The sequence below is a fragment of the Python bivittatus genome, unplaced genomic scaffold (assembly GCF_059951505.1).
Source record: "Python bivittatus isolate LINGU-HERP-01145 unplaced genomic scaffold, Pbiv_v1 ctg000340_np1212, whole genome shotgun sequence".
Classification (NCBI taxonomy): Eukaryota; Metazoa; Chordata; class Lepidosauria; order Squamata; family Pythonidae; genus Python; species Python bivittatus.
Genome location: NW_028277056.1, coordinates 17,934,914 through 17,960,246, shown reverse-complemented (window position 1 = coordinate 17,960,246; position 25,333 = coordinate 17,934,914). Strand labels below are relative to the sequence as shown.

General features: G+C 37.3%; 1 protein-coding gene across 3 annotated transcripts in view; it reads right to left on the bottom strand.

Annotated features, from left to right (window-relative positions):
• The window catches only part of CUL5 (cullin 5), a 41,576-nt gene extending 18,552 nt beyond the window's left edge, over positions 1-23,024 (bottom strand). The window contains exons 1-12 of one of the 3 annotated variants that reach the window (XM_025173016.2): positions 22,617-23,023; positions 20,537-20,756; positions 15,023-15,132; positions 14,287-14,386; positions 12,886-13,062; positions 11,609-11,750; positions 10,729-10,874; positions 10,567-10,647; positions 8,996-9,089; positions 5,637-5,767; positions 3,729-3,836; positions 1,537-1,601 (exon numbers count right to left, since the gene is read on the bottom strand). In XM_025173016.2, coding sequence (XP_025028784.1) covers positions 1,537-1,601; positions 3,729-3,836; positions 5,637-5,767; positions 8,996-9,089; positions 10,567-10,647; positions 10,729-10,874; positions 11,609-11,750; positions 12,886-13,062; positions 14,287-14,386; positions 15,023-15,093 — 1,115 coding nt within the window. In that variant the 5' untranslated portion in view covers positions 15,094-15,132; positions 20,537-20,756; positions 22,617-23,023. Of the gene's footprint in view, positions 1-1,536; positions 1,602-3,728; positions 3,837-5,636; positions 5,768-8,995; positions 9,090-10,566; positions 10,648-10,728; positions 10,875-11,608; positions 11,751-12,885; positions 13,063-14,286; positions 14,387-15,022; positions 15,133-20,536; positions 20,757-22,616 lie in introns of all 3 variants that reach the window. The other 2 variants (XM_088140638.1, XM_007437948.3) reach the window with 2 other exon arrangements.
• Between the last annotated feature and the right edge of the window lie 2,309 nt (positions 23,025-25,333).

Genomic DNA, 25,333 nt, shown 5'->3' with positions numbered 1-25,333 from the left:
ACTCAACTATATATCTCCATCCCAAGTGACCTAAGTGATGCTGTGGTTACCCTTTCACGGTGCCTGGAGGCTGTAGGGGCCTGGATGGGGGACAACAGGTTTCAACTAAACCCTGTTAAGATAGAGTGGCTATGGGTACAGGGAGCCTCAAGATCTAGGAGCTTATCATCCTTGGTTCTGGATGGGGTTGCACTACCCCAGACAGACCCAGTGCATAATCTGGGGGTCCTCCTAGACTCATAACTCCTGTTCAAAGAGCAGGTAGCAGTCGTTGCTAGGAGAGCCTTTGCACAACTTCGTGTTATGCGTCAGTTACACCCTTTCCTGGATCAGGAGGCCCTCCACGCAGTCATTCATGCCCTGGTCATCTCCTGTTTGGATTACTGCAATGCATTCTACATGGGGCTACCCTTGAAGAGTATTCGGAAGCTCAGCTGGCACAAAATACAGTGGCGCAAACAGTTTTGAACACCCCTAGGGTGACACATATAACACTTCTGTTATGCGAGCTGCATTAGTTGCTGGTTTGCTTCTGGGTCCAATTCAAGGTGTTGGTTAATACCTTTAAAGCCCTTCACGGCACAGGACCAGGTTATCTGAGGAGCCATCTTGCCCCCGTTATATCAGCCAACCCCACTTGGTTCAGCAGAAGGGGCATGTTGCAGACCCCACCAGTCAAGGTACTTCAGCTGGCGGGGTCTAGGAAAAGGGCCTTTTCTGCCATGGTCCCCGCCCTTTGGAACAGCTTACCACCTGAGGTGTGGTCTGCCCCCACTCTCCTGGCCTTCCAGAAAAGTGTGAAAACTTGCCTATGTCAGATGGTCTGGGGGCCTGATGGAGACTCACGTTGGAATTGGCTTGTGGGATAATCGATACTGCTCCCCCCATCATCTTGAATTGAATACAGTCTTTTTATACAGAATTGTCATTAATTAATTTTAATATGGATATTTATATTTTCATTGTTTTTTACTGTTTTGGATTTTCATTGTGAGCCACCTAGAGTCACCCTCTGGGGGAGATGGGAGGCATATAAATTTAATAAATTGATTGAATGATTGATTGATTGAATGAATGAATGAATGAATGAATGAATGAATGAATGAATGAATGAATGAATGAATGTTGTCATGGATAACCTGCCCGAACCTAAGTTCTGATAGCAGATTATAATCTTAAATGAATGGCTATCACCAACATTATCAGCAATGGAGTTTGGAGACTGCATTAAACCAGAACAGAAATGGATTTTGACTGTTTTGGGAGTAGACACATATGCCTATTCAATAGTGATATCTGAGATTAAGTACTGTGTAGATGCTTCAGTGCACTTTATTTTAAGCTTTGGGGATTGTCCAGGTTAAAAATAAATATACCTAAGCATTGGGCGGAGATAAATCAAATAAATAAATAAATACATTATAGAAAGTAAGGACTAATTACATTATACTATATAATTCAAATTATATAATAAGCTTGTCTGATCAATCACAAATTAAATGCTGTTATTTTCAAGTGCTCATTCAAATTACTTACCCCTTCTGTTTCAATGGTAATTCAAGTTTAAATATTGTAGCATCATTAACAACTGCTTTATATGCCTAAAATAAAAATAAGTCATTCAATTTATTCCATTCATACCAAAATACATTCTTAAAAACAAAATCGTGTAATTTTAAAACAATCACCCGTCTTTCTCAAGAACAGAGTTCTCATATCATTTGAGAAAATAGTCAAAGCACCGAAAACATCCGTAAGACTCACAATATTTTTAGGGAGGTTTGAAGGTTATTGTTGCTTCAAACTTTTGCTCATGAGAAAGGGAGAAAGGATACAGAAGGAAGGGGACAGGGTTGCAATCCTGCAGAATGCTCCTAGTAACCAAATTAGCCCATGGTGACCTTTGACCCTGCTAAACTTTAGAAACATGCTGTTTTTTCATGAAAAATATTTTATTTATGTTAATATCTAATGGATTTAGTATCATTATTTTTAAATGATTCAATAATACTCTACAAATGTGTCAATTTTAATTTTTAATATGATAAATATTGATAAATACAACCAATACAATATTGGGGTCCTTCATAATTTTTAAAAGTGGGAAGGGGTCCTGAGAGCAAACAGTTTAAGAAACACTGCTCTATGCTATACCACCAGGAGGTTACCTTACTGAAATTTATTTATTCATTCCATTTTTATCCCACTGCAAATTTGTGATTCTCATTAGTTGCAATCTCACAATAAAAGCAACAGAATTAAAACATACAATCCAACTCACAAAAACAAAACCAAAGTAGAGAGAAAAACAGTAAGAACAAGAGGTGTGCATAATGTTACTCAGAGGCTCTTCAAAACAGCTGTAATTTAATGGCTTTCTAAGAGCTACCAGGAAATTGTTCCCATTTTGTGTGTTTTGTCCTTTTAACTGTCAGTAAAGCTATGAAATCCCTCTCTCTCACACCCACCGGGCTTTGGGAATGGATGTTATCTGGAAGACAGGAACTGGCAGCGGGAACTACCAAAACACTACTGCAAAGCAGAAGGTGGGGCCAGGATGCAGAGGTTTGAAGCCTCTAGCCTTATAGCCTACAGGTTCAGAAGTTTTTCTGTACCTTGTTACCCTGCTCTGAATCTGTTTATACTTCCAGATCTTCAAGGTGAAATAGAAGAGAGAATAAAGTGAAAGTATTATTTCTGTGATCCCTGGCAAAAATGTCTCACTGGGATTCCTTGATGGTCTCTCATCCAAGTACTAACAAGGCCTGAATCTACTTAACTCCCTAGCCTGGACAAGGTTGGCTGTGTGTTGTCACCAGGAAAGCATCTTTACTTTTATTCAGTTTGTAATCTACTACTATTTCAAAATGTTTTTCGTAAGTATCGTTACCAAGTCAGGAACATTAAATTTCATTGTTATTTTCAGACCCTTTCTCTAACCCAGTGTTTCTCAACCTTGGCCACTTTCAGAAGTGTGGACTTCAATTCCCAGAATTCCCCAGCCTGGCTGGGGATCCATACTTCTGAAAGTGGCCAAGGTTGAAAAACGCTGCTCTAACCTATCAAGATGTTTAAAACGTTATTTCTGGGTTCTAAGGTGTTATGTCATAGTAGAGGTATTCCTCATTTTTCATGAAATTTGAAGTGTTACGATTTTCAAGTCTTATCTGTGATTATCTGAGAAATCTCCAGTTAGTAATGGTTTTCATGCAGATACTGATGAATCTTGTTGAAGCAAGATTACAAGTATGGCAGTAAGCAATGCAAATATACCACTAAAATCTTGCAATTATAGGTAGTCCCTGGGTTAAGATCACCTGGTTTACAGACAACCCACAGTTAGGAACAGAGCCTACTGTAGCAAAATTTGAGCTAAATACACAATGATTTGAGTTAAATACACAGTGGTTCAAGTTCATCAATACTGCTTATACAGTATTATACAATAATACTGTTCTGGCTTACATACAATTTTGACTTAAGGACAGACCTTGGGAACAGAACTTGTTCTTAAACTGGGGACTCCCTGTATCTTAATACTTAAATGTCTACAGAAAGCTAAATATCTAGTAATTTATAATATTTTATTGGTATGATGCAAATTCCATAAACATCTACAATAGCTAGACTAGTGTTTGTTTATTTAAAATTTTATGCCACTTCCCCTTTTTAAAAAAACTAACCCATTTTAAAACAAAAAATGAAACAAAAACTAGTTGGTAACTTACTTTATCTCTGGCAGTAAGAAATCTTGGGTCATCTTGAAAAGCTTCTTTAACTAACTTGCTAAATCTATTAAACAGTGTAAGCAATTGTTCTACATACTTTTCAGAATCCTAAAAAGTGAAAAGCAAAACAAAACAAAACAAAAAAACAAATCTGTGAGGAGAAAATAGCACGTAATCATAATCAACTGTTTGAACTCTCTCTCTCTCTCTCCCTCCCTCCCTCCCTCTCCCTCTCCCTCTTTTGCTAAAACTGCATTTCTGGTATAGCAGTCATGAGCCCAGAAATATTACAATAAGGTACAAATGCACTTCTTGTGGCCTAGTTTGTATCCCAGGAAATCAGTTTGTGCAAGTCAGGAAAAGGTACTGGCTGCCAACCCAATAGGGAGACTCTCCACCAGTTTTCAACCTTCTTGTTCCCTTTGACTATGATTCTGCATTGCATCTGCATGAACTGTGATCACTCTGTCAGATTCCCAGTTCAAATTGCTACCTATCCAGATTTATAACGGAACCCCCAAATGGTATCCAAAAGTCACAGGATGTTATAAGATACCACATGATAGTATTAAGAGTTTTCCTGCACTCTCTGACAGCCTGAATGTTAAGCAAAATCTGGTGGGGATAGGGAGAAGTGCAGAAGGTTTTTACTTTAACTCAATTAAATTAGCTGGGCTAGCTGTGAACATTTCTAGTTGAACTGCTCTGTCAGAATAAAGCATGATGGCAATACCTCATTTTTAAATAATTAAAAATAAGAATGCTTAGTCTTAGATATATAGAATAAATGGTCTTCGATTACTTCACCAGCTTTTTGATCTGTCTCTTTTAATCAATAGAAAAAATTCAGTAGCTGTTGCCACAAAAAATATGTTTCTTGGAGAAAAGTCCTGATTCATTATGTTCCACCTTCAACTTTCTATTTCAGCTATCTGATGTTCTTACTATTTCAACAGCTAATTCATATATACCAAATGACCAGTTTTATAAGAACAAACAGTAAAAAAGCATGAGGTTGCTCCTCCTGTTATAGATGACAACACTCTGATGTTGGTTTGAACCACTGGATGAAGCTGCCAACTAACTGGCTTCACCCTAGGAACATCAAAGCAAAGGAAAGGAGAGCAATGTAAGCCAGAACTTCTGACTGTTCATTTACATTACATCCAATCTTCACCTCAATGACTATGCTCCAATTGTTATCTTAGCTCCTCCTGCAAGCAAGGGTGCTTTCAAGCAATAGATGGTTAAAAAATCACAAAATCTTTCAAAGCAGGGAGTCTTGCTTGTTACTCTCAGAACAAGCCACAGAAATAAAATAGCCCTGCTTTCCAACATGAGGAGAAAGCCAGATTGCCTAGTTCAGTCTGGCTTCCAAGCCATGGATGACATCCTTTCTGATTTTTTTTAGCAATATTTGCTCTTAGATTGCTTGCAGGGAGAGCCAGGGAGAGTATCTGAATCAATATATACTGCTCATTTGCAAGTAAGCCAGAATTCAAAAAAAGTCTGGTTTCTTGCTTTTTCTGCTCATCCGTTGCTAGTGTTAAATGCAAAATGGAAAGCAGAGTCAGGATTTAATTTATCTATCTTTATATTTGGTGGAGGAAATCTGGCTGGTTTAGTGATAGATACTTCAAATTTCCTAAGGCCCTTTATCTATGGTAAAAGATTTAGGTAATTAATAATACCAATTAATTAAAGTTTGCAGATGACATATCACAAGATTTTACATTCTAATTTTTTAAGGAAGTTGTAGTACTTTCCTACTTAATTTAGTGGATTTTAAGGTCCATTTTCACATATTAATTTCAGCAATTTAAAATTTTATTTTGCAAAATATTCTTGGTATTTCTAGCAAATGTTCTAAGAGGAGATAAGGGATAAAAATAGAAAATGCTCACTTACAGTAGTAATAGTTTCAGCAGCTGCCACCATATCTGCTAATCCAGCATTAACAATATGCTCTTCTAAATCTTTTAACATAGGCTCTATTCCATTAGGAACTTTATCCATCAAAGAAAACATTAAATGTAATTCTGAAGACAAAACATATTGAAAAGTCACAAGTCAAATCCATAACAATAATACATCTGTCCATCTTTCTTTTCTTTACTTTATATACTACACTTATATATTGCCAAATCTAAGCAATTCAGGAGGTTTGTAAAGGTGTTCACTGTTGCCAAAAACACTATATAGAAAGTCACTAGCAATGAATTTGACTTGAAGGATAGTTTATCTTTTAAACATATTGATTTCAGACTGTCCTAACTCCCTAATGAACTTTACAAACTACTGAAGGAAATTCTAGGAAGCCTGATTTGAAATAAACAGTGGGCTTGTTCAACAATTCTGGTTCCTGTAACTCTCGGCTACTAAATTAGAGCAAGCTCTTCTCGAAACAATTTCCTCTTTTTTTTCCAGCATTGTTTCATCATTGCAATGCATATAAAGCAATACAAACCAGAATACTTGGAAACCAGCCATTATGTATATATAATAAGAAACTCCAGTTTCCAAAGGACTATTTTTATTGTCTTTTGCAATACAGGAACAAAAGAGTCTTCCAGCACTTTAATGACTCATGTATTTCTTACTCTATAAGGATTTGTAAATTACAGTCCACCTCATCTGATGCATGGAATACTGGCCTGAGAAAAGAATACAAATACACTCACACACACACAAATGGTAAATGGAAGGTGAGAAATTATAAAAGGAGTCAAAATGGTAAAAGGGGTGGTAAGAAATAGTGAGGATTACCTATAGTGATCTTTAATAGTGGTTATGAGTGATACAGACATTCTTGTATTACATGCTAAGAAACTTTAATATTTAACTAATCTCTGAGAAATGGACTGCTTAGCAGACATAACACAGTTTTTCAGGACCTAAAGAGACCAAGGTTTCTTATCACACACTATGTCTGTAAATCATCAATTCAATATAACTGAATGTGTATTCCTTTCTCAGGACTATATTCCAGGCATCTAGTGAAGCAGACTTTGATCCATAAAACCTTATGCAATAATAAAATGTTACAGAGTAAGAAGACATTTGCTGAAGATACTCTACCTAATTTCTGTAAAGAGAAATTACAGAGAGGAAGGGAATTAAAGGAAAAGAGGGAAGATTCCAAAATAGCATTCCAAAGATTGACTTCTGATTTGAAGCATGGTTAACAGGGAGTTGCCCCTGATTGGTAGTACCAATCCCACCTTGATTGATCCTGAGAAGCTAAGTAGAATTGGTTCTGGTTGATATTGGAGAGGAGGCAATATGCCAAGAAGAACACAGCAGCAAAGTACTTTTGTATTGTACCAAGAAAACTACATATGTCCTTGAAGTCACCAGGGGTTTAGTTCAGATGGTTTTAACTGGGAGTCAGCACTGTTTCTCAGGGATAGATCAGCTTAATTCTAATTCATGCCATTTTTGCAGTGTTCACAGTTAGGTCTATTTTCATCCAGTTGTTTTAAAATTCCACAACAGATTTTGTTCTCCCAAAGAAAACAACTTATATTTATGAGATCGTACATAAAATTATTATTATTAACAATATCAACAATAATTAGTATGGGAGCTGGGACAGCAACCAGAAACACAGCTGCTGGCCCATCCTAAAAAGTCCTTCACAGGGAGATGTCAAAGAGCTGGCTTTCTCAACAAATTCCTTGCTGATTGTTATTATAGTCTTTGCTGTATTTTTGCTAGGTAAGTATAAGACAAATAATTGTTCAATCATTCAGGTTAGGAAACAGAAACAGCATGCATAATTTGGGGCTGTGCAAAGAATTTTAAAGAGTGTGTCACACCTTCCCCCAACTGCTTCAAAGGCTGTCCTGGCAGTTTGTGCATTCCTGTGCATGCGCAGATCTTTGCTGGTGGAGCCAACACATGCAGACAACCAGAAACAGCCTTCAAAGCAGCTACATGAACCTTCCAAAGAATGCAGTTGCTTTAATGCTTCAAGGAGTGCTCCGTAAAGCATTAGTGCAACTGCTTTGCACAGCCCTGTTTATTATATCCAATTACCCTCACAGGAATGTTTGATGGCTTACTTTTCAAGCCAAGCTTCAGAGAGAGAGCCAACTGTGTGGGAAAAGCTGCTTTATGCACCAACTTCACTGCATAGCCCTTTATAGGACTCTGCAATGAAGCTCATCTGGTTCACCAATCTTTATTGTTGCCACTTTCCATAAAACTTCATTCCCCTTGAGAGCTGAAAGCAATATATTTGTACAAGGTATGATATCTTACTATATTCAGCCCTGGACCAATGCCAAACAACTGCTGTCAGAATAAGGAGCCAGACATATTTTTAAGGTCAGATGCCAAGCCTAGCTTACACTCTGGAAGCTAGAAGTGCACTTAGAACTAATAACAACTGTTTCAAAACAGGAACAACTTTCAATTTTCTTATTATAAATTATAAATTATATAGTATACATTATGTAATCATAGTATATATTTAAGGATTGCATCATAAACATTTGGTTTCTCTAATTCACTTCTCCCAAATTCCATAACTGGGTCACTTTCCTTTAAAAAAAGGAAAACAATATAGAGAAAACAGCTTCAAGACAAGCCCTGAACAAAAAGATGCATAGCTTAATAGGATTCCTAGGGCTTTGTAATTTGTTAAAAATTCGCTGTATATTAAAACAATACATTCTTTGTAATCCTAAAAGGCTGATTAAAATTATAGAATTGGAAGAAGCTATTTAGGCCACTGGATCTACCCTGGTGCTCAAGATAGGAAACCAATATATTAACAAAAAAGGAAAGTATATAGCAGAATAGTACAAAAGGTATAGAAGAGAATTGTATTCTGAAAAGTTACTAGATTAATTCTTGTTCAAGAACAAAACTACTCAGACAGCTGCACTACCACCGATATTGTGATATAATAGAAGATTTGGACTAGGAGCAAGTCAATTCAATCCCTATTTAATCAGTAACACCAACGAGTGACCAGAGCCAATCAATATGCCTATCTATTTTACCTACCAATTTTAAAGATCAACTGCTCTAACTCTTTAGAGGAAGGGTAGGTTATGAATGATGACAAAAATTAAAATAGCACTGTATTATAAATTAGCATATGGAACCAAGATGATGCAGGGCAGAGAGTAACTTTTAACTGGTCACACATAAAGTAATATTTTTCTTATGTCTCTTATAACAAAGGAATAGTAATCCATTCCTTTTTACTCCTACTATCTAAGGGGAGCAGGGGGGAAAACACATTAGGCTCCACTTACTTTCTGTTTCATTGCGTTTGATCATCCCTTGGCATTCAGCTAAAATTGTCTCCTTAAAAGATGTCACCAAAGCATTCACACAGCACTCCATTAGCTGGGGGGGAAAAGTTAACAGTCTAATACCTACAGAATACTGCTGTTTCAATACATTTGCATGGAATAGGGAATGTGCATGCTGCATCACAAAACAAAAGTGAATCTAACCTCCTCTCCCACCTCCCCAAGATGTATGCAATATCTAAAAAGGAGAATGGCAAGGACCGAGAAGTATTAAAACATTATTAATAACATATCTGCATAAGTAAGCAAAATAAATTGTGATTATTAAGCTTAAGTTCTTGAGAAGGTGATAACAACACAGTTTAGAAGGCAAATATTACTTCCAAAACATTTATGAACTTTGATTTTAAATAACATTCATTTATAAAACATGAACTGAACTGAGAAGTTCTTTTTTTCCATAATTCTATTACTATCCTACAAAAGGCTTATTCCAAGATGTCTAACTCAGAAAATTAGGCATCAGTGAGACTGAGTTTCAGGAGCAAACAAGGAAGGGCCACACCAAAGTCTGGGGTGCCAAATGCAGGCTGAGAGTTGCCCACCATTTGTCTACCATGTCATACAAACTACAGATTCTGATATATTCCTCTGCAAACAAGCCAAAGTCTGAAACTGTAATTTGTTCCTAGAAGAGCCAGCGAGAGTCCCTGATTAAATACACAAAGATTTGTATGCATAATTCATACAATAATATCTATTGCATAAACAGCATAAACAACATTTCTATCTGCAGCCTGTAATGTACAATTACTTTTCAAATCAGATGAAAGTAACCTTAAACACGTCACAGTTAGGATCACAATAGGACAGCAGATCAAGCAAGCTCAATAATAAATTCCTGATTTTCCGAGACTGGTAATTTCCTAATATATTTAATATTCCATCCCCTGGAGTGCACCATGCTGGGAAAGAATACTATATTCCAAAATGTACTGTCATACCAAAGTATAAAAGTCTTTAGTATACCGTGAAGTTCTTAGTGCTCTCTGAGCTTGGTTGCTTGCTTGCAGATATTTCACTGCCCAACTAGGTAACATTATCAGTGCAAGCTGATTATTATACTATTATTATACTATAATATACTAGTAGTATATTGATCTTTATTATGATGGTCACACTTTTTAATATTTCCAAATCAATTCATAGCATTGTTTTCTTAAAAGAACAAGGTTTATCTTTCAACAAAGAACCACAGATACAAATTAGCTTATGGTTATGAGACAACAGCTGTATGTTTATATTTTCAGGAACAGATGTGTCTGCTTGGAAACAGCAATAAACTCAAACTTTCCTCAAACTTCTGCAACAGAGAACAATCTTTGACCTTGCAGAATTTCTGCTTTTAATTGCTTACAACGTACTTCTACATTAATGCAATCAGATGTTCCATAACTAGACTTAAAAAAAAAAAAAGCAAGGTTGAGTATCTTCAGACTTGTATGAATAATGATTTAATTTACTAAACCTTTTAGCATATTTATTCTTAGTATTATTAAAAGAGTACTTACTGCTTCTACTGAGTTACATTCACGCCTTGTTTCTAAATACCGTAGTGCTCTTTTCTCTTCTTCCTTTAATTTAGCATCTGCCTGTGCAGAAGCAGAACACCGTCACTTAAAATATTAATATTTAACTAAGAGACTTCGTCAAAAGAACACCTTCTCACTTACATATTTCATATAATTCTGTACACCATTTTGCTGCAAATACGAAGGGGCTTGAGTTCTATAAAATCTCTCTGTTGAATCTAGGTATGCTTTTTCAAAATTATCCCGATAAATCTGGAGTTTATCATCAGGATTGGAACACAGATTAACTGTAACAAGAAATATCAAATTAAAGTATTTGCTTCTTATCACTGTAAAAAATATACTTAATCCTCTTAAGACAATGACAACAGGAGTTGTATAAACTACAATAATTTGAATATAAAATTATTAATGTCTCTCAAGCAATTTGGGGAGTAATAAAACATATTCTGGAGAGGCTGTTTTCGATTTTTTAAAGTCAGAAGGTAAGTTAAATGTTTTTGGATTGACTACATTACATTCATAGCTACCATCTTAATTTCATTCACATTCCCAGACCACGTGAGTTGGGGTTTTGATTTTTTTACATCCATTTTGTGGCTTTTGCCTATGCAAAAAACAATGTGATAATTTTTTTAAAAATTCCACTGAAGTGTTTGATGCAATCCCTTATTTACCAGATGAGAAAAGGCAAACTTGAAGCATGAGAAAAAGCCTGCGGTTTATTGATCACTTAAACTTCACATGGAGATTTAAAGTCTTAAGTTTGCATGGCAGTATAAGAAAAAAAACTTTACTGAACTTTTTACTGCAATGGCTAAAATCATGGTTTTTTTGAAGAAATGTATTACTGTTAAACACTTTTAAAAAACTGCATCACCTGCTAAATTAAAGATGTTATTTGCCTGTTAAGTATATTTGCCAGTAATTTTTTTACTAGTATAAGCCTACTTAGAAGAATGCTAGAATGATTTTTATATAAAAGGTAGGCTTTAATGATGTCTTACATAACAAGACATACCGTAAGATTCTCTAACACCAATGACAAGTTGAGAGTCAAATGCTTCTCCTAAACGTTCAGCATGGACCAACTTCATTGCACTGTCTTGAAGGCGAGTTTTTATGTTTGAAAATATGGACTCATTCCAAGTATCTAGCATGAGCTAAAAATACAATAATAATTAAACAGTAAACACGATGGACCAATTTCTAAAATACAAAACATAATTTTATTTTATTTTTAGATTTAAGGGGTCTGGCAATTGCCAGATTTAAAATAAACTTGATTTTCTCTCAACCAGTAACAAATATCGACATCAGCACATTACAATAATGATTATCTTGATGATTAAAATAGTGTGGCGGTAAAGATGATGTATTTTAAGGAAATCAGCATAAAACTTACATAAAGACCTTTCTCCCAAAGGTTTTTCCTTATCCTTTATGATTCATTAGAATATATTTTTATCAGTCACCAACTTGAATTATGAAATGCACATGCAAATAAGCACACAAAATAAACAATCAATGCTACCTGTATGTTGAACTAATAACTATGTTTGACAATGGAAAGGAAAGTAGAATGGTAATCACCTGTGACCACACTTTAAAATAAGATGGCAGTATCACTAGAGGGAGAAAAAGAAATCATAGCCATCTTGATTCTTCAGAAATCAAACACTACAGCTGAATAATACTATTACTGGAATCAATCAAAATGGCAGAAAACAATATGCATTCAAGTTCTGTATAAGTCTTCCTCAGAAGATGTTAGAAAAAGCAGGGAAGGGAAAGAGAGAAAATGATTTTTTTTTAAAAAAAGCCATGGGTATGAGGTCGACAATTGAATGACAATCAAAGATTGATCCTTCATTTATAAGCAGAGCGCACAATTGGTATTTAGTTACCCTTGGGATGCAGACTCTACTTGAAATTACTCAGCTCTGGGGGGGGGGGAAGGCTGTGAGTCTGCAATTTGCCTTTGCCATAGACAAAACTTAAAAGCAGTAAAAAAAAAAGTCACCGTTTTTATGTCAGCTAACTGCAGCAACCTCAGGGCTGTTACATCTGGCTTAACTTTTTGGACTTCCTTACTTTCTCCATCTCCTACTTTTTATTTTTACTTCTTTTTTAAACTTTTTTCTGCATGAGGAAGAATTCTGGATGAATCAAAGCCTGCATATTCTTTAATCCAATCTGATTGGTTCCCCAAAAGATATTGTCCTACTGTCTAGGGGTACAGCATTTCATTCACCTGCTTCACCATGAAATAGGGCTACAATGAAGCACGGCACTTACCTTCCGTACAATACTGTCTTCTACATTCGATTTTTTATTGCTGCCTTGTTTACCCATAAGAGTAATCTCTAACTGACAAAATGGCTTGGGTAAGATATCACATTGTGTGAAGAATTTACGCCATTCTACAATATAGGCTTTCAGTAATGCAGTATCATCTTGGTGGCTCAGCACTCTCTGAAAGCAAGATGAGGGCAAATAGGAATACATTTACAAAGAATTTCCACTTCATGAACAAACAGACATTATGCTCTTACTCATTCATTTTGGATACCCTGGTTTAGCTTCTTTGTGTGTATGTGTGTGTGTGTAAATCAACATAATGACATATTTTTAGAAAATGTGCCTAAAATTAAAGTCACATCTGCTAAAGAAAAATACTAAGAGGAGGAAAGAGAGGTACAAGATGCCAGCTTCCTAATGCTGATCACAGAATCATGATTAAGATTCTGATACTCAGTCTATAAACTCACAAAAATTATGCCTGAGTCTTAGAAGTTATCAAGCCACTGAAGCAATAATCTGAAATTATTCAAAACAGTGAGTCATGTATTCTGTGGCACAATGCTGGGCATGCTTACTTGGAAGTATGTTCTCAGAATTTTTTGATGTTTACTTGTACTTATCCCCATGTGTATCTGCATAGGAAATTATAGTTTTAACCATTCAAAATGTATGTATTTTATAATATGATGTTCTGATAGACTGTTTTCTAAACAGGAAACATAAATGAACTGAGAATCATGAGAGATTAAGCCACAGACCTGAATATATGTATCAAAATTTGATAGTGAGCTGCTGAATATAAATGCAACAGAAACAATATAAAAAGTGGCCTTCTGGGACATTTGAGTTTTAAAATGAGATTTCATTGACACAGAGGCATTATCAAGAGTTGTACACTTGAGCAGAAAAATACAGGCACACAACTTCCTATGCAAAACACACACATAATCCAATCTGAATGTTTAGCTCAGAGGTTAGTCTTAATTGTGTTTTGAGGGTTAGACTCAAGCAAACAAGTACAGGATGGTAGCAATATAATATGCTTGATACTGCTCTATATGAAATATATAGGGAAACTGATTTAAATATACATGTATAGACCAAACTATCCATATTTAACTTCTGTTATTTTCATGGAGCCCAAATTAATCAAGACAAACATTTAGACTGATTTTACAGTGACTAACTTGGTTTGGGTCCAAGCTACAGTTTAGATGTTACAATACTGAGTATTTTTCATGCATAATACAAAGTGTCCTATCAACGGGTATCTGAGTGAGGTGATTCATCACTTTTGTTTCAGTTCTTAAACCAAAGATGCATGTAGTTTCTGAAATCTAACAAAAATTATTTACACTTTAAAATATTGTTAAAAAAATACTATTTTAAACTTACCGCTTGTGCTTGCTTAATAAAATCAAGAATATCTTCTTTCAAAGCCTGGTGTATTTTTGCTGGGCCTTTATCATCCCACAAACAAACTCCATGGACATCTCTAGAAAATATGCACATTCAAATCAAGTTAAAATAACTTCTGAACTTATTTTATTTATGGGTTGTTTAATAAATTGCTTACTTGTGTGCTTCAAAAATGTACAGAATCCAAAAAAACTAAATGAAATATCAACAATACTATGCTGATCATAATTGGGGGGGTGGGGGGAAGAGGAAAACAATATTATCCTCTCCAAATTTTATACACATATTAGCACAAATAAATATGTAAATTCACTATTAATGCTTGAAATGGTCAATTAATTAAATAAATAATCAGATTCTAATATTTTTCATTTGTGGATAAAAATATGAGCAGCCTAAACCAAAGTTCTTATGACAATTGATGGTATAAGCTGAGATACAAAAGTTAATATCCTATACCTTAATTGGCTGTCTTTTTTCCTAGATCATCCCTTCTAGCATATGTTGCTCATCTTAAGTGCTTTGATGGTAAATATAAAACAGACCAGGTCCTCAAGAGCCCCTAACAGTCAGCACAGAAGTATTTAAAACAAATTCCTGTGAGAAATCCAATGCAGTGTCTTTCTTTGAACAACTGCTCTGATAAGACACTTCATTACAAAAAACAAATGTCTTTCCATTCCAAGAAATAGAAATTTCAGAAATTACTTACGAAAATAGATCAAACCATTGTTGTTTAGTAACAGATTCCTGGCGTAAAAGCTTCAAAACAATTGGGCGCATGAAATCCCATTTGTCTTCAAACTGAAGTGATCCTTTATTCTTTCAAAAAAAAACAGAGAGACTTCAGTTGAATGGAAGTGAATATTATACCTCAGCCATAGACATTTATTCAGAAGCTTTCCCGGTGGGACTTATTTCCAAACAAGCATGTATAGGTTTGAAGCTCGAACAAAACTGACGTTAGACAGCCTGGTTTTAAATAATTTATAGCAGATTATCATGTGAAATCCCATGATTACACAATGCTATTTCCATTCCTTACAGAAACATGTATGAAACACACATGAATAATACACAGCTTCAGATTTCAAATATGATAAATGTGCTACTGTTTAAAGATACCATATGAGAAAATTAGTTCCCATTTCTTCTGAGTGAATAGCTCATGATTCACTACTTAAATAATGATCCAAAATTGGATTATACAGGGGACATACAATTAAATCACAATAAAAAACTGATAGAAGAAACAAAATTGCACCATCTAATAGACTTAAAATACCATTGTAATCTTCATGACTAGATAATAATCTACACTACAAAGTACAGCACTAGGAATCTACCATTCTTTATGTGTATCCAACATACATATCAGCAATGCTTTGCAATCAATGATTCTGGATCGATATAAGCACAGAGAGACCCAATGCTGCATTGCTCTCAGTTTGGTCTATTCTTCTGGAAAACTGCTGTCTGAATATTAAATATATGGTGGAAAGGAAAATATATTTTTATACAGGTGATAGTTATGGCATGTTTGTACCGATACCAGTCCAAATATTCCAATGCTCTTGCTTTGAAAGACAATATGAAAACTGAAGCAGAGAAACAATAAACCACCTTTATTTTAATACAGTTAATGGCAAAAAGAAAGCCAACATTAATCCAAAAAGCCTGATATAGTAAAAACTAAGGTAGTCTGAAGGATTTGGTAAACACAGACTTCAGATGAAGGCTAGAAAGAAAACTACCGATGAGAGAACAAAACAAAAGTAGCTATTTGCACCAATCCAGACACTCGAAGACTAGACAGAAAAGACTAATAATTGCCACAAGATGCTGCCATTCTATTGAAATTTTGGATTCAAAAACAATGGATAATCATACAAAAAATTAGACAGCAATATGAAATATTACTATCATTTCACTACGGACCTGCCTCTGAAAAATATGGAACATTTCTAACCATTTGCTCCTATCATGCTTTTCTTTACAGCTTCGTGGTTTAATTTTGTTAAAAAAAACTTCAGTTTAAGAAGAGAGTCAAGAAAAATTCATACTTCAAGAACACAGAAATTAAGCTGTTCAGAGATAATAATGATAACAGTTATACTTACTATGTTTATTTATAACTTTGCTTCTATATAACGATTCTTCCCCTTGGCCTTTTACCTCCGATTCTCTCCCACAAATACTACTTCAAAAGCAGCATGTGATCATACCAAGAACGCTCCCTCTCTATAACCTATTAGCATCATGATATAACTCCTCAGTGTGGCAGGCAGGCTCCACCAGGAACATTCAAATTAAGCACTGCACACATATTGTATGAATTGCTCTTAACTATCTAAGACCCTCAAATTAGAGTATCTTCATGAAATCAATTAATTTTACAAAACTAGAAGAACATTTCTTCAATATTTTTGACTGGGGTTATAATGAGAGAATGTTTTATTGCCTAACCCCTTTACCTATGCAGAGATTTACACAAAGCCATTATAAACTATTCAGTAAACTACAGTTAAGCAAGCCATGACTTAATTCTTTGTGTAAATGCAGGCATTTGTTTCATTGTACACTAACAAAAAGAAAGCCAATAGCCAGTTTTCTAACTTAGTAGGCAAGATTTCCACTATTTTCTTTCTGAAGTATTTTTATAGACTGGTGCGACATGATTCAGAATGCCTTTCTTTCCTCCCCTGATCTCAGTATTTTTCTGATACCTGGCTCAGAATAAAAGCTCATTGCTGAACTTGAAATATTTTGTAAGAAAAGAGACACTAGCAAGTAAGGCACGTGACTGGTAATTAAATATCAATTTCTGAAATGAACATAATCAGTCATACACTGTCACAAAGTTAAGAAGAAATACTACCATATTTTGAGTACTGCCTGGAGACAATATACTGAGACTACTATATAGCTAAATTAATGTCATGGAGGATTTTATAAATGTTATGCTGTTTCCCTTATATATCCATGTTGTGCTGTCATTATCCCCGAGAACCATGTATTCTAAACATTGGTTCAACATTTCACACTAATTATATGCTTTAATACAGTTTTACTGAGTAATCACAATTGTATGAGCTTGTATAACATACTTAAATTATAAACCAAAGTCTACTAACTAAAATAACTGAGTTCACATAAGACATTAAACAGGTTTCATAATGCCTTAGCACACTGGGCAAACTTGGCAATTGAAAGTTGTTTGACTACTGTATTTCTATTGCAAGAAGATAAGAAGAGGTGCTATAGTCAAGGAATTCGTATCAACCCAATTTAGAAATGTATTTCTGCTTGCTTTCTTCTCACCTTCAAACCTTGGCAGTTAGGAAATTTGGATGGTAGGAGGAGTGGAACACCCATTTAATTTGCAGGAGCACCTGGACCCATGAAATAAAGCAAAGAAACAAAGGGCTCCAGGTAACACAATGTGGCAGCTACAAAGAAACTGGGACAAGTAATATTCCAGTAGCATCACCAGTATGAAGCTGCATAAAAGAAAAAGAAGTCTCACAGCATCTCCCTGTTGATCTCACTAAGGACAATCTTATTCTCAAATAAGTATTTATAAAAATTCAGCCAATGCATGTTAGCCATAAGAGTATCAAGTATAATTTTTTAATTTACACTTTGGAACTTCAACCAAACCCAGTGATAACCCTATGATGATTTCATATATATTCCTCTGCTTCCCTCACCAGAAAGAAGGGTATGAAAGATAATTGGTGGAGAAAAGAAGTTAAAGTGTAGGGGGAGGAGACTAAAGGAGGAAGAGAAGGATAGAACTGGGGACACATCGTTCAGCAGGGATTAGAGTTCCATCTTCAACAAGCCTGAGGAGGAAGGGATTGCCGATTTGCAGCTGTGTGGTGAACTCAACATTCCTTGCAGAAAGAAGACACAATTAGTACCAGCAGCCAACTTTTTAATTAATCACAGTAGAGAAACTAATTGTTTTGATCCAACAGATCAGGCTGTTCATTACAGAAACAAAATAAAAGCCTTGCAAAAAGGCAGTATTAAAAAAAATGTAAAAATGAATAAATATTGACTCAGGGAGGTGGGATTAATAAATGTCTTATAGCAAAACACTGATCAAAATTTATCTTTGATCTACTTCTTAGTGGACAGAATGGGAAACCATTCCAATATCTGGGCACTATATAACAGCAGCAAATATTTATCTAGACTTTGTTATATACAGCTAACAAAATTTATAAACTCAGATAATTCAACATGATTATCTCTAAAAGCTACTTTTAAAAACTATACAGGCCATTTTGAAACACAAGGCATGAAGTTTAATCTATAAAATTAATATGTTAGAGAGATCTGCGCACCTAAAACTGTCCTGAGCACCTAAAACAGGTCTCCTGCAAATTGCATCACATTAAGCCATAGCATGATTTCTTTAACTTTGTCAAATGTCATGTCATGGTTTGTTCCAGAAACCATGGTTAAGTAAGCCATGGCCCAGCATGATGTGTGAATCTTTGTTCATGTTGCTTTCATTCTTATGCTTCTGTCTTTATAGGCAGTCTAGGACTCTCCTACCACATGGTTGTATGCAGAGAATGGTATTAATTTTATTTTATTTACATTTCAGTAGTTTTATTAAGATAGCCAGGACCAAGACACTCAGAAACCTAGAAGAAGCAACTATGGACTGTGTTCTATTTACCAGATAATCTGGAATATTATCAAGATAAATTCTCAAGATCCATTTGGTTCTCCACCCACCAGAATAAAAACCAGAATCGTGCAATATTTTCACAGATGGCCAAGCTGTATAAGACTGGCATCTCCAAGTACATGCATTTGATTCATAAACCCTAGGAATTCTGAGAAACTAGTACATTTCATGAAGATCCTTCATGCATCAGATTAGCTTTACCAAAATATGAACAGGACAGTAATATAACAGCTATATGAATGTATGCTGTTTCTTTACAAATAAAATTGTGAACAAGGCTCAGCACACCTTGAATGAAAAATATCAATAGAATGTTCAGGTGGCTAAAGTTCTTCAGTAGACAGATTAGTCTCATATACAATTAGATATCCATATGGTCTAAAAATAAAAAGAAATTTTTGTACGGATACTTTTTAACATTTTAGTTTAGTATTATCATATACTATTTATTACTACTTTTTACCTACTTCTGAGATAATGCTCATTTTCGAAATAAATCTCATAATTCACTTAACAATTAAAAATAACAATTTCCACCCACCCAGCATTTATATAAGTTTCATTTTAAGGTTGGAAATGCTGCTAGTTCATAATTTTAAAACAGAGAGTACTTCCCTGCAGCCACCATTTCATACAACATATCAGTTATACATAGTTAAAATATTAACATTGTAAAAATAGCATATAAATCTTATTTTATTTAGAAAAGGTATACCCCACCATAATCTGAAGACTCTTGGTGGCTTACAGAGGATACAAGATAACAAAACATCAACATCATAAAGCCCCCAACAAAGACAGACTAGCAAACAAAAACAGAAAATATAAAATAGAGAATAAAAGGTAGAGAGATGCTTGTTAAGAGAAGTAATTGTTTTCAGCCTTTTCCTGAAAACCAGCAGGGAAGGGAAGAGTCTGATCTCCATAGAAGGCCATTCCAGAGCAGCAATACTGCCACAGAAAGGCACCACCTTCTAACTTTGGGAACCCTCATCTCCCAGAAGTGTGGGTTACAAGCAGCTTCTTCCTCGAAGACCTAGTGGATCACATCAATTCTTACTGAAGCAGGAGATCCTCCAAGTAGCCAGGTACCAACCCATGAAGGGTGTTATAGTAACACAGCACCTTAAACTGTACCTGGAAACCAACTGGCAGCCAGTGTATGATTAGTGTTATGTGCTCCCAATGCCTGGAGCCAAGTACACAGGCCGCTGCATTCTGGACCAGTTGCAGTTTGAGTCATCTTTAAGGGGAGCCCCACATAAAACACACTTCAATAGTCCAACTGGATGGTAATGAGGGCATGAGTTACCGTAGGATGGTCCTCCTGCACTAGGTAGGGGTGCAAATGGTTCCCTAGCCAAAGCTGGGCAAAGGCCCCTCTAGCCACAGCTTCCACCTGCTGTTCAGAGAGGAAACTGAGTCCTGAAGGACCCACTAATCACCAAGCTCCTTCACAAGTAAAGGTAACATTGGCACTGACAAGAGAATCCTGATGTAGAAACAGCAACTTCATCTTACTTGAGTTCAACTTCAGCCTGTTTTCTCCCATCCAGATCTATAGCCTCCAGGCACCAGGACAGGACATCAACAGCATCTCCCTTACAGCTCAGAGTGGCGATGTAAAGTTGGGTATCAACAGCATAATGATGATATCATACTCCAAACCATCAGATGACCTCCCCCAGCAGCTTCATATACAATATAAATTAATGGAGATAGTGAAAACCTAAATTGTCAGCTGCATGAGAAAAGAGTACAGTGATTATCTGCGACATTCCTGAGCATCTAAAATTGTCACATGATTTACATTAAAATCCTAGGTACAGTAATTGTCTTCCTTTAGTGAAATCTTAGGAATATCTTTGTGTTATTAATTCAAATATATCCAAAAAAAAGTTGACCCTGCACCTGTGGGAAAAATGTTAGGAAGAAAAAATTAATTCAACTATATATCAGTGAACTTTCACAAGCCCTTGCTCTAGCTCTAAAATTTAATATTATATTACACTCATCAATTTATAGCAAGGCTGGGCAATCTTTTCTGCAGGCTGGGCCATAAACTAGCCCACCAAATTTTAACCTAGGTATTGTGTGAATTGCTAAGAGAATTCAAGTGCAGATAAACCTGAGCTAGATAAAGCAATTGTTTGACATAGCATAACATAGTTTTCTCTGTTAACAGTTATTTTAAAACATTTAGTTCGTATCCATTTTTATTCTGCACATATATAAATGATTACATGTGCCTACTTTTATAAAATATATTGTTCAATGTTTTATGAGCAAGAAAGGCCTGATTAATGAAAGTAGATTAGTGACAAATCATTGAACACAACATACAAATACAGTAAATTAAATGAAGATTTTTACAATCGTATCAGAGACAGGAAACATTTCAACTGTGCTTCCAATTTTGAAGATCAACATTAAATTTAAGACACCAGCCACACTCAAGATAAGGAAAAAAAAAAACTGCACGGCAAATCTCTGTAGCTTTACCCTCAATGAACATATTTCTAAGTTCTGAAACATGTATTCACATACAAATATACCCTCTTTTCTTACCACCTATGATATTAGTTTCACTATACTTTTATTCTATGGTTACCTAATAGGAAGCATGTAAATATTTAATATTTGAAACATAAGAGCACATCATAGTTGATTGTTTCATCACCCTTTTCAGGGCAGGAAAATATGGAAGCAAATGGCTTTGGTTTTTTTGTAAAGTGATAAGACAAAGTTTATTTTCAAGCAGCCTGCAGTTAAATATAACCAAGCAGAAGAAAATCTGATCCATGAGATACCAGCAGAAGCCCCTCAGAACATATTATCCAAGCCATTATCATTCATGTTTGCATTCACACAACACAAACCACCACGGTTAACATAACCATACTTTTTTTTCCTTAACACTTTGGGCCAGTCTCTCTCTCTCAGCTCAACCCACCACACAGGGTTGTTGTGGTGGTGAAAATAGGAGGAGGAAGGAGTATTAGGTATGTTCTCAGCCTTGAGTTGAGCCATTTTTTTAAAAAAAAAGTAGGATAAAAATCTAATAATAATAACAACACTCTCATCCATAAACTATGACTACGTGAGCTGAGTGTACACAACACACTAAGTGAAATCCTGGCCGGCTAACTTGTGTCTCAAGCTGTTGTGCAAACCCAGCCAGCCTAGCTGGCTTATAATGGTGTCAACTCAGCCGAGTCCATTCAGGAAACCTCGGGTTAGCGCGTTCCGTGAACCCAGCCCCTCACTCCCTTTCTCACCTACACGGGTTAGATCTCTGCGGCAGTCCCTCTTGTTCGGCCGTGGTCGGCCAAAAAGAGGTGGGTGTTTTGCCGCCCAAGGCTGAGGGTGTTGTGTGGAATCAGCCAGAGCGTGAATTCAGGACCGCGGAAGCCAACGCGCAGGGCGAACACGGACACCAACCCCACGTCCTTCCAGCCCCACTTATTACCACTCTAACTCCGTTCCTCCTCCATTTCCTGCCGGCCCTCCCTTCCCTCCGAACTCCCCCAGCCCCGCAGCTGGAGCTGGTAGCCGGACAGGCCAAGCTCGGCGAGGGGGTGCCCGCCTGCCTCCCTCTCACCTTTAGGAGATTAGACGCCGCCATGTTCTCCCCCGAACCCACGCGCACTCCGGAGCACGGCGGGGCCTTCCCGAGCCAGCGACTCCGGCGCCCTCCCCGTTCTTCGGGGCCGGCCTTCGGGCTGAAGCCGGTCTCCGTTTACATGGTCACCGGCGGGCCGCGAGCGAGCGGCGAGGTGAGGCGAGACACTCTCGGCTTGGCTGCTTGCTCGGCGGCGGCGGCGGCGGATCGGCGTCTTGGGCTTTCCTGCGGGCCGCCGCTCTCAGCGCCTCATGGCGACAGCAGCCCCGCGGGACTCCGGGGTCTGGCGGTGGCGGCGGCGGCGGCGGCGGCGGCGTTCCGGCTCCGCGCGAGGGGCCGGCCAAGCCCGCATGATGCGGTGCCGAGGAGGCGAAAGTCCACACCGCCGGAGAAGAGAACGCGGCGGCTCGGGCCCACAGCGCCATCTACCGAGTGGAGGCCGCTCTTCCCTTTCTTTGGGAGGAACCCCGGAAGAAATTCCAGATCCGCTCGCTCGCTCTCTCTCTCTCCTTTTGATTGATTGATTGATTGGCCGACCAACTCCAGTGGGTGAATGCCAAAAACTGTTATCGGTGGGCCAGTGCGAAACCGGTTCCAGTTTCTGCTTATGCACGCCTGACAAATTTTAGTGTCGTATGCGGACATGCGCTATAGTATTCTGGCATGCCGGCCCAAAATCAGGTTTTCTTTTGCTCTCTGAAAATTTGGATTAATCACTATATGGGCACTCTTCCTGGGATAGATCCAACACATAGTCAAACTTTGGATGTTTAATACTGCTGTCATTTGGGTCATTCGTTATGATAAGCCATTTGTCTAGTTTGGGTTAGGGCTACCACATCTGGACTGCAAAAATCCGAATGATGACTACATGGCTGCCATTTAGTCATCATCTGGATTTTTGCAACCCAGAACTAGTAGCCCTGGTTTTGCTAATGGTGGTCTGTGAACCTTACCAGCTGTGGCTTTTTCAACAAGGTTATGGCTTAGCATTATGTATCTGTACAATAGGGCCTTAATTTTGCTATCCAAAATATTAAAATGCAGAGATATCACACTGACAACAAAGGTGCATATTCATATTGTCAAGCTCCTGTTTTTCCCAGAATGGCTGAACAAAAAAGAAAAAAAAATGATGCCTTTGGGCCAGAAAAGTTTGAGAATATCTTGGGGCATAAGAAGAACAGTACTAGCTGATGGAGTAAAGTCATACTGCTTACTGGAATCATTAAATAATGAACCTAAAACTTAAATATCTTGGATGCATAATGAAAGGCAAGAGTTATTGGGGAAGACCCTGAAGCTTAGAAAAATCAAAGAGAGGCCAACAGTAGACAAGCTGGTTAGATACGATCACTGATGACACAAGCATGATCTTATAAGAACTCAAAGAAGCAATTGGGGACAGACCTGGTGAACTGTTGTCTATTGGTCATGAAGAGCTAAAAGTAACTGAATAACCCTCTCCCCTCCGCCCCATGTTTATGTTGATGCAGGGATATCTTGTAATAAAATATTGCATGGAAAATCCATTATTTCACACACACATGACTACTGAGCTCAGAGGGAACAAGGAAGCATCAGTGTAGTGGCAGTATATTATTAGGGAAGGTAGGGCTAGATGATGTACCTCCAAGCCACTGTGACAGGTTCATGAGATAAAATAAGTTGAGTAATTGGGATAATGCCCTGTTGAGTCATCTAGGATGTGGATAGGGTTCTTGGCAATATGAGCTCTAGCACCTGCATGTTGGATTCATGCCCTGCCCTGCTTCTTTGTGCATCCAGGTGAGCTTATGTGGCAGGATTAAAGAGATGGCAAATGTTTCTTTGAAGGAAAAGATTGTGCCTCCTGCCTTGAAGGAGGTAGAAGTACACCCCCTCCTGAAGAGGTCATCGCTCAATTTTGCCATGTAAGATAACTTCAGGTCAGTCTCTAACCTTCCCCTTTTGGGGAAGATTTTGGAGAAGGTAGTGGAGCTGTTGCTGCAAAGAAACCTGAATGAAGCAGATTATCTAGGTCCCTTATAGAAACGGAGAAGTGCAACCTTCTTGGTCCTATTGGACCTCTTAGCAGTGCTCAGTACCAGCAACCATGAAATCCTTCTGGACTACCTGCAAGACTTGGAAAAGGGGGCCACTGTTGTGTGGTGGTTCTACTCGGGCAGGTTTGGTGGTGGCCTCTATGCTGACTCTTGACAAGGTTATATTCCCCCCTGAAAGAACAAGCCATTTCCACACTGGAAGAATAAGCAATTGGGAGGTGTTCCATATTCACAATTTCTGCTTGTGGAGGTCATAATCATGGGAGCCTTTACTCAGCTTTGATGCAAAATTGCAGCCTTTTCTGAGGGGGAGGCCCTGGTGACAGACACTCATGCTCCCATTACCTTAGGAGATGGAGTAATGCCACGTGCTGCCTTTGAAGATTACTTGGAAACTGCAGCTGTTGTAGAATGTGACAGCCCACCTGCTGATAGGTAAGAGCCATTTCAACGGTCCACCTCTATATTGCTGGCTCTGCATTGGTTACTCATGGGTTTTCAAGAGCAATTCAAAATGCTGGTTTGATCTAGAAAGCCTTATATAGCTTGGGACCATTTTCTCCAAATACAGTCTTTCCCTGTATGATCAGGTGCTTCAGGTCCCCAACCCTCGGGGTCTCCCTTCCCTTCCCAGTGACAGTCTGCAATCCA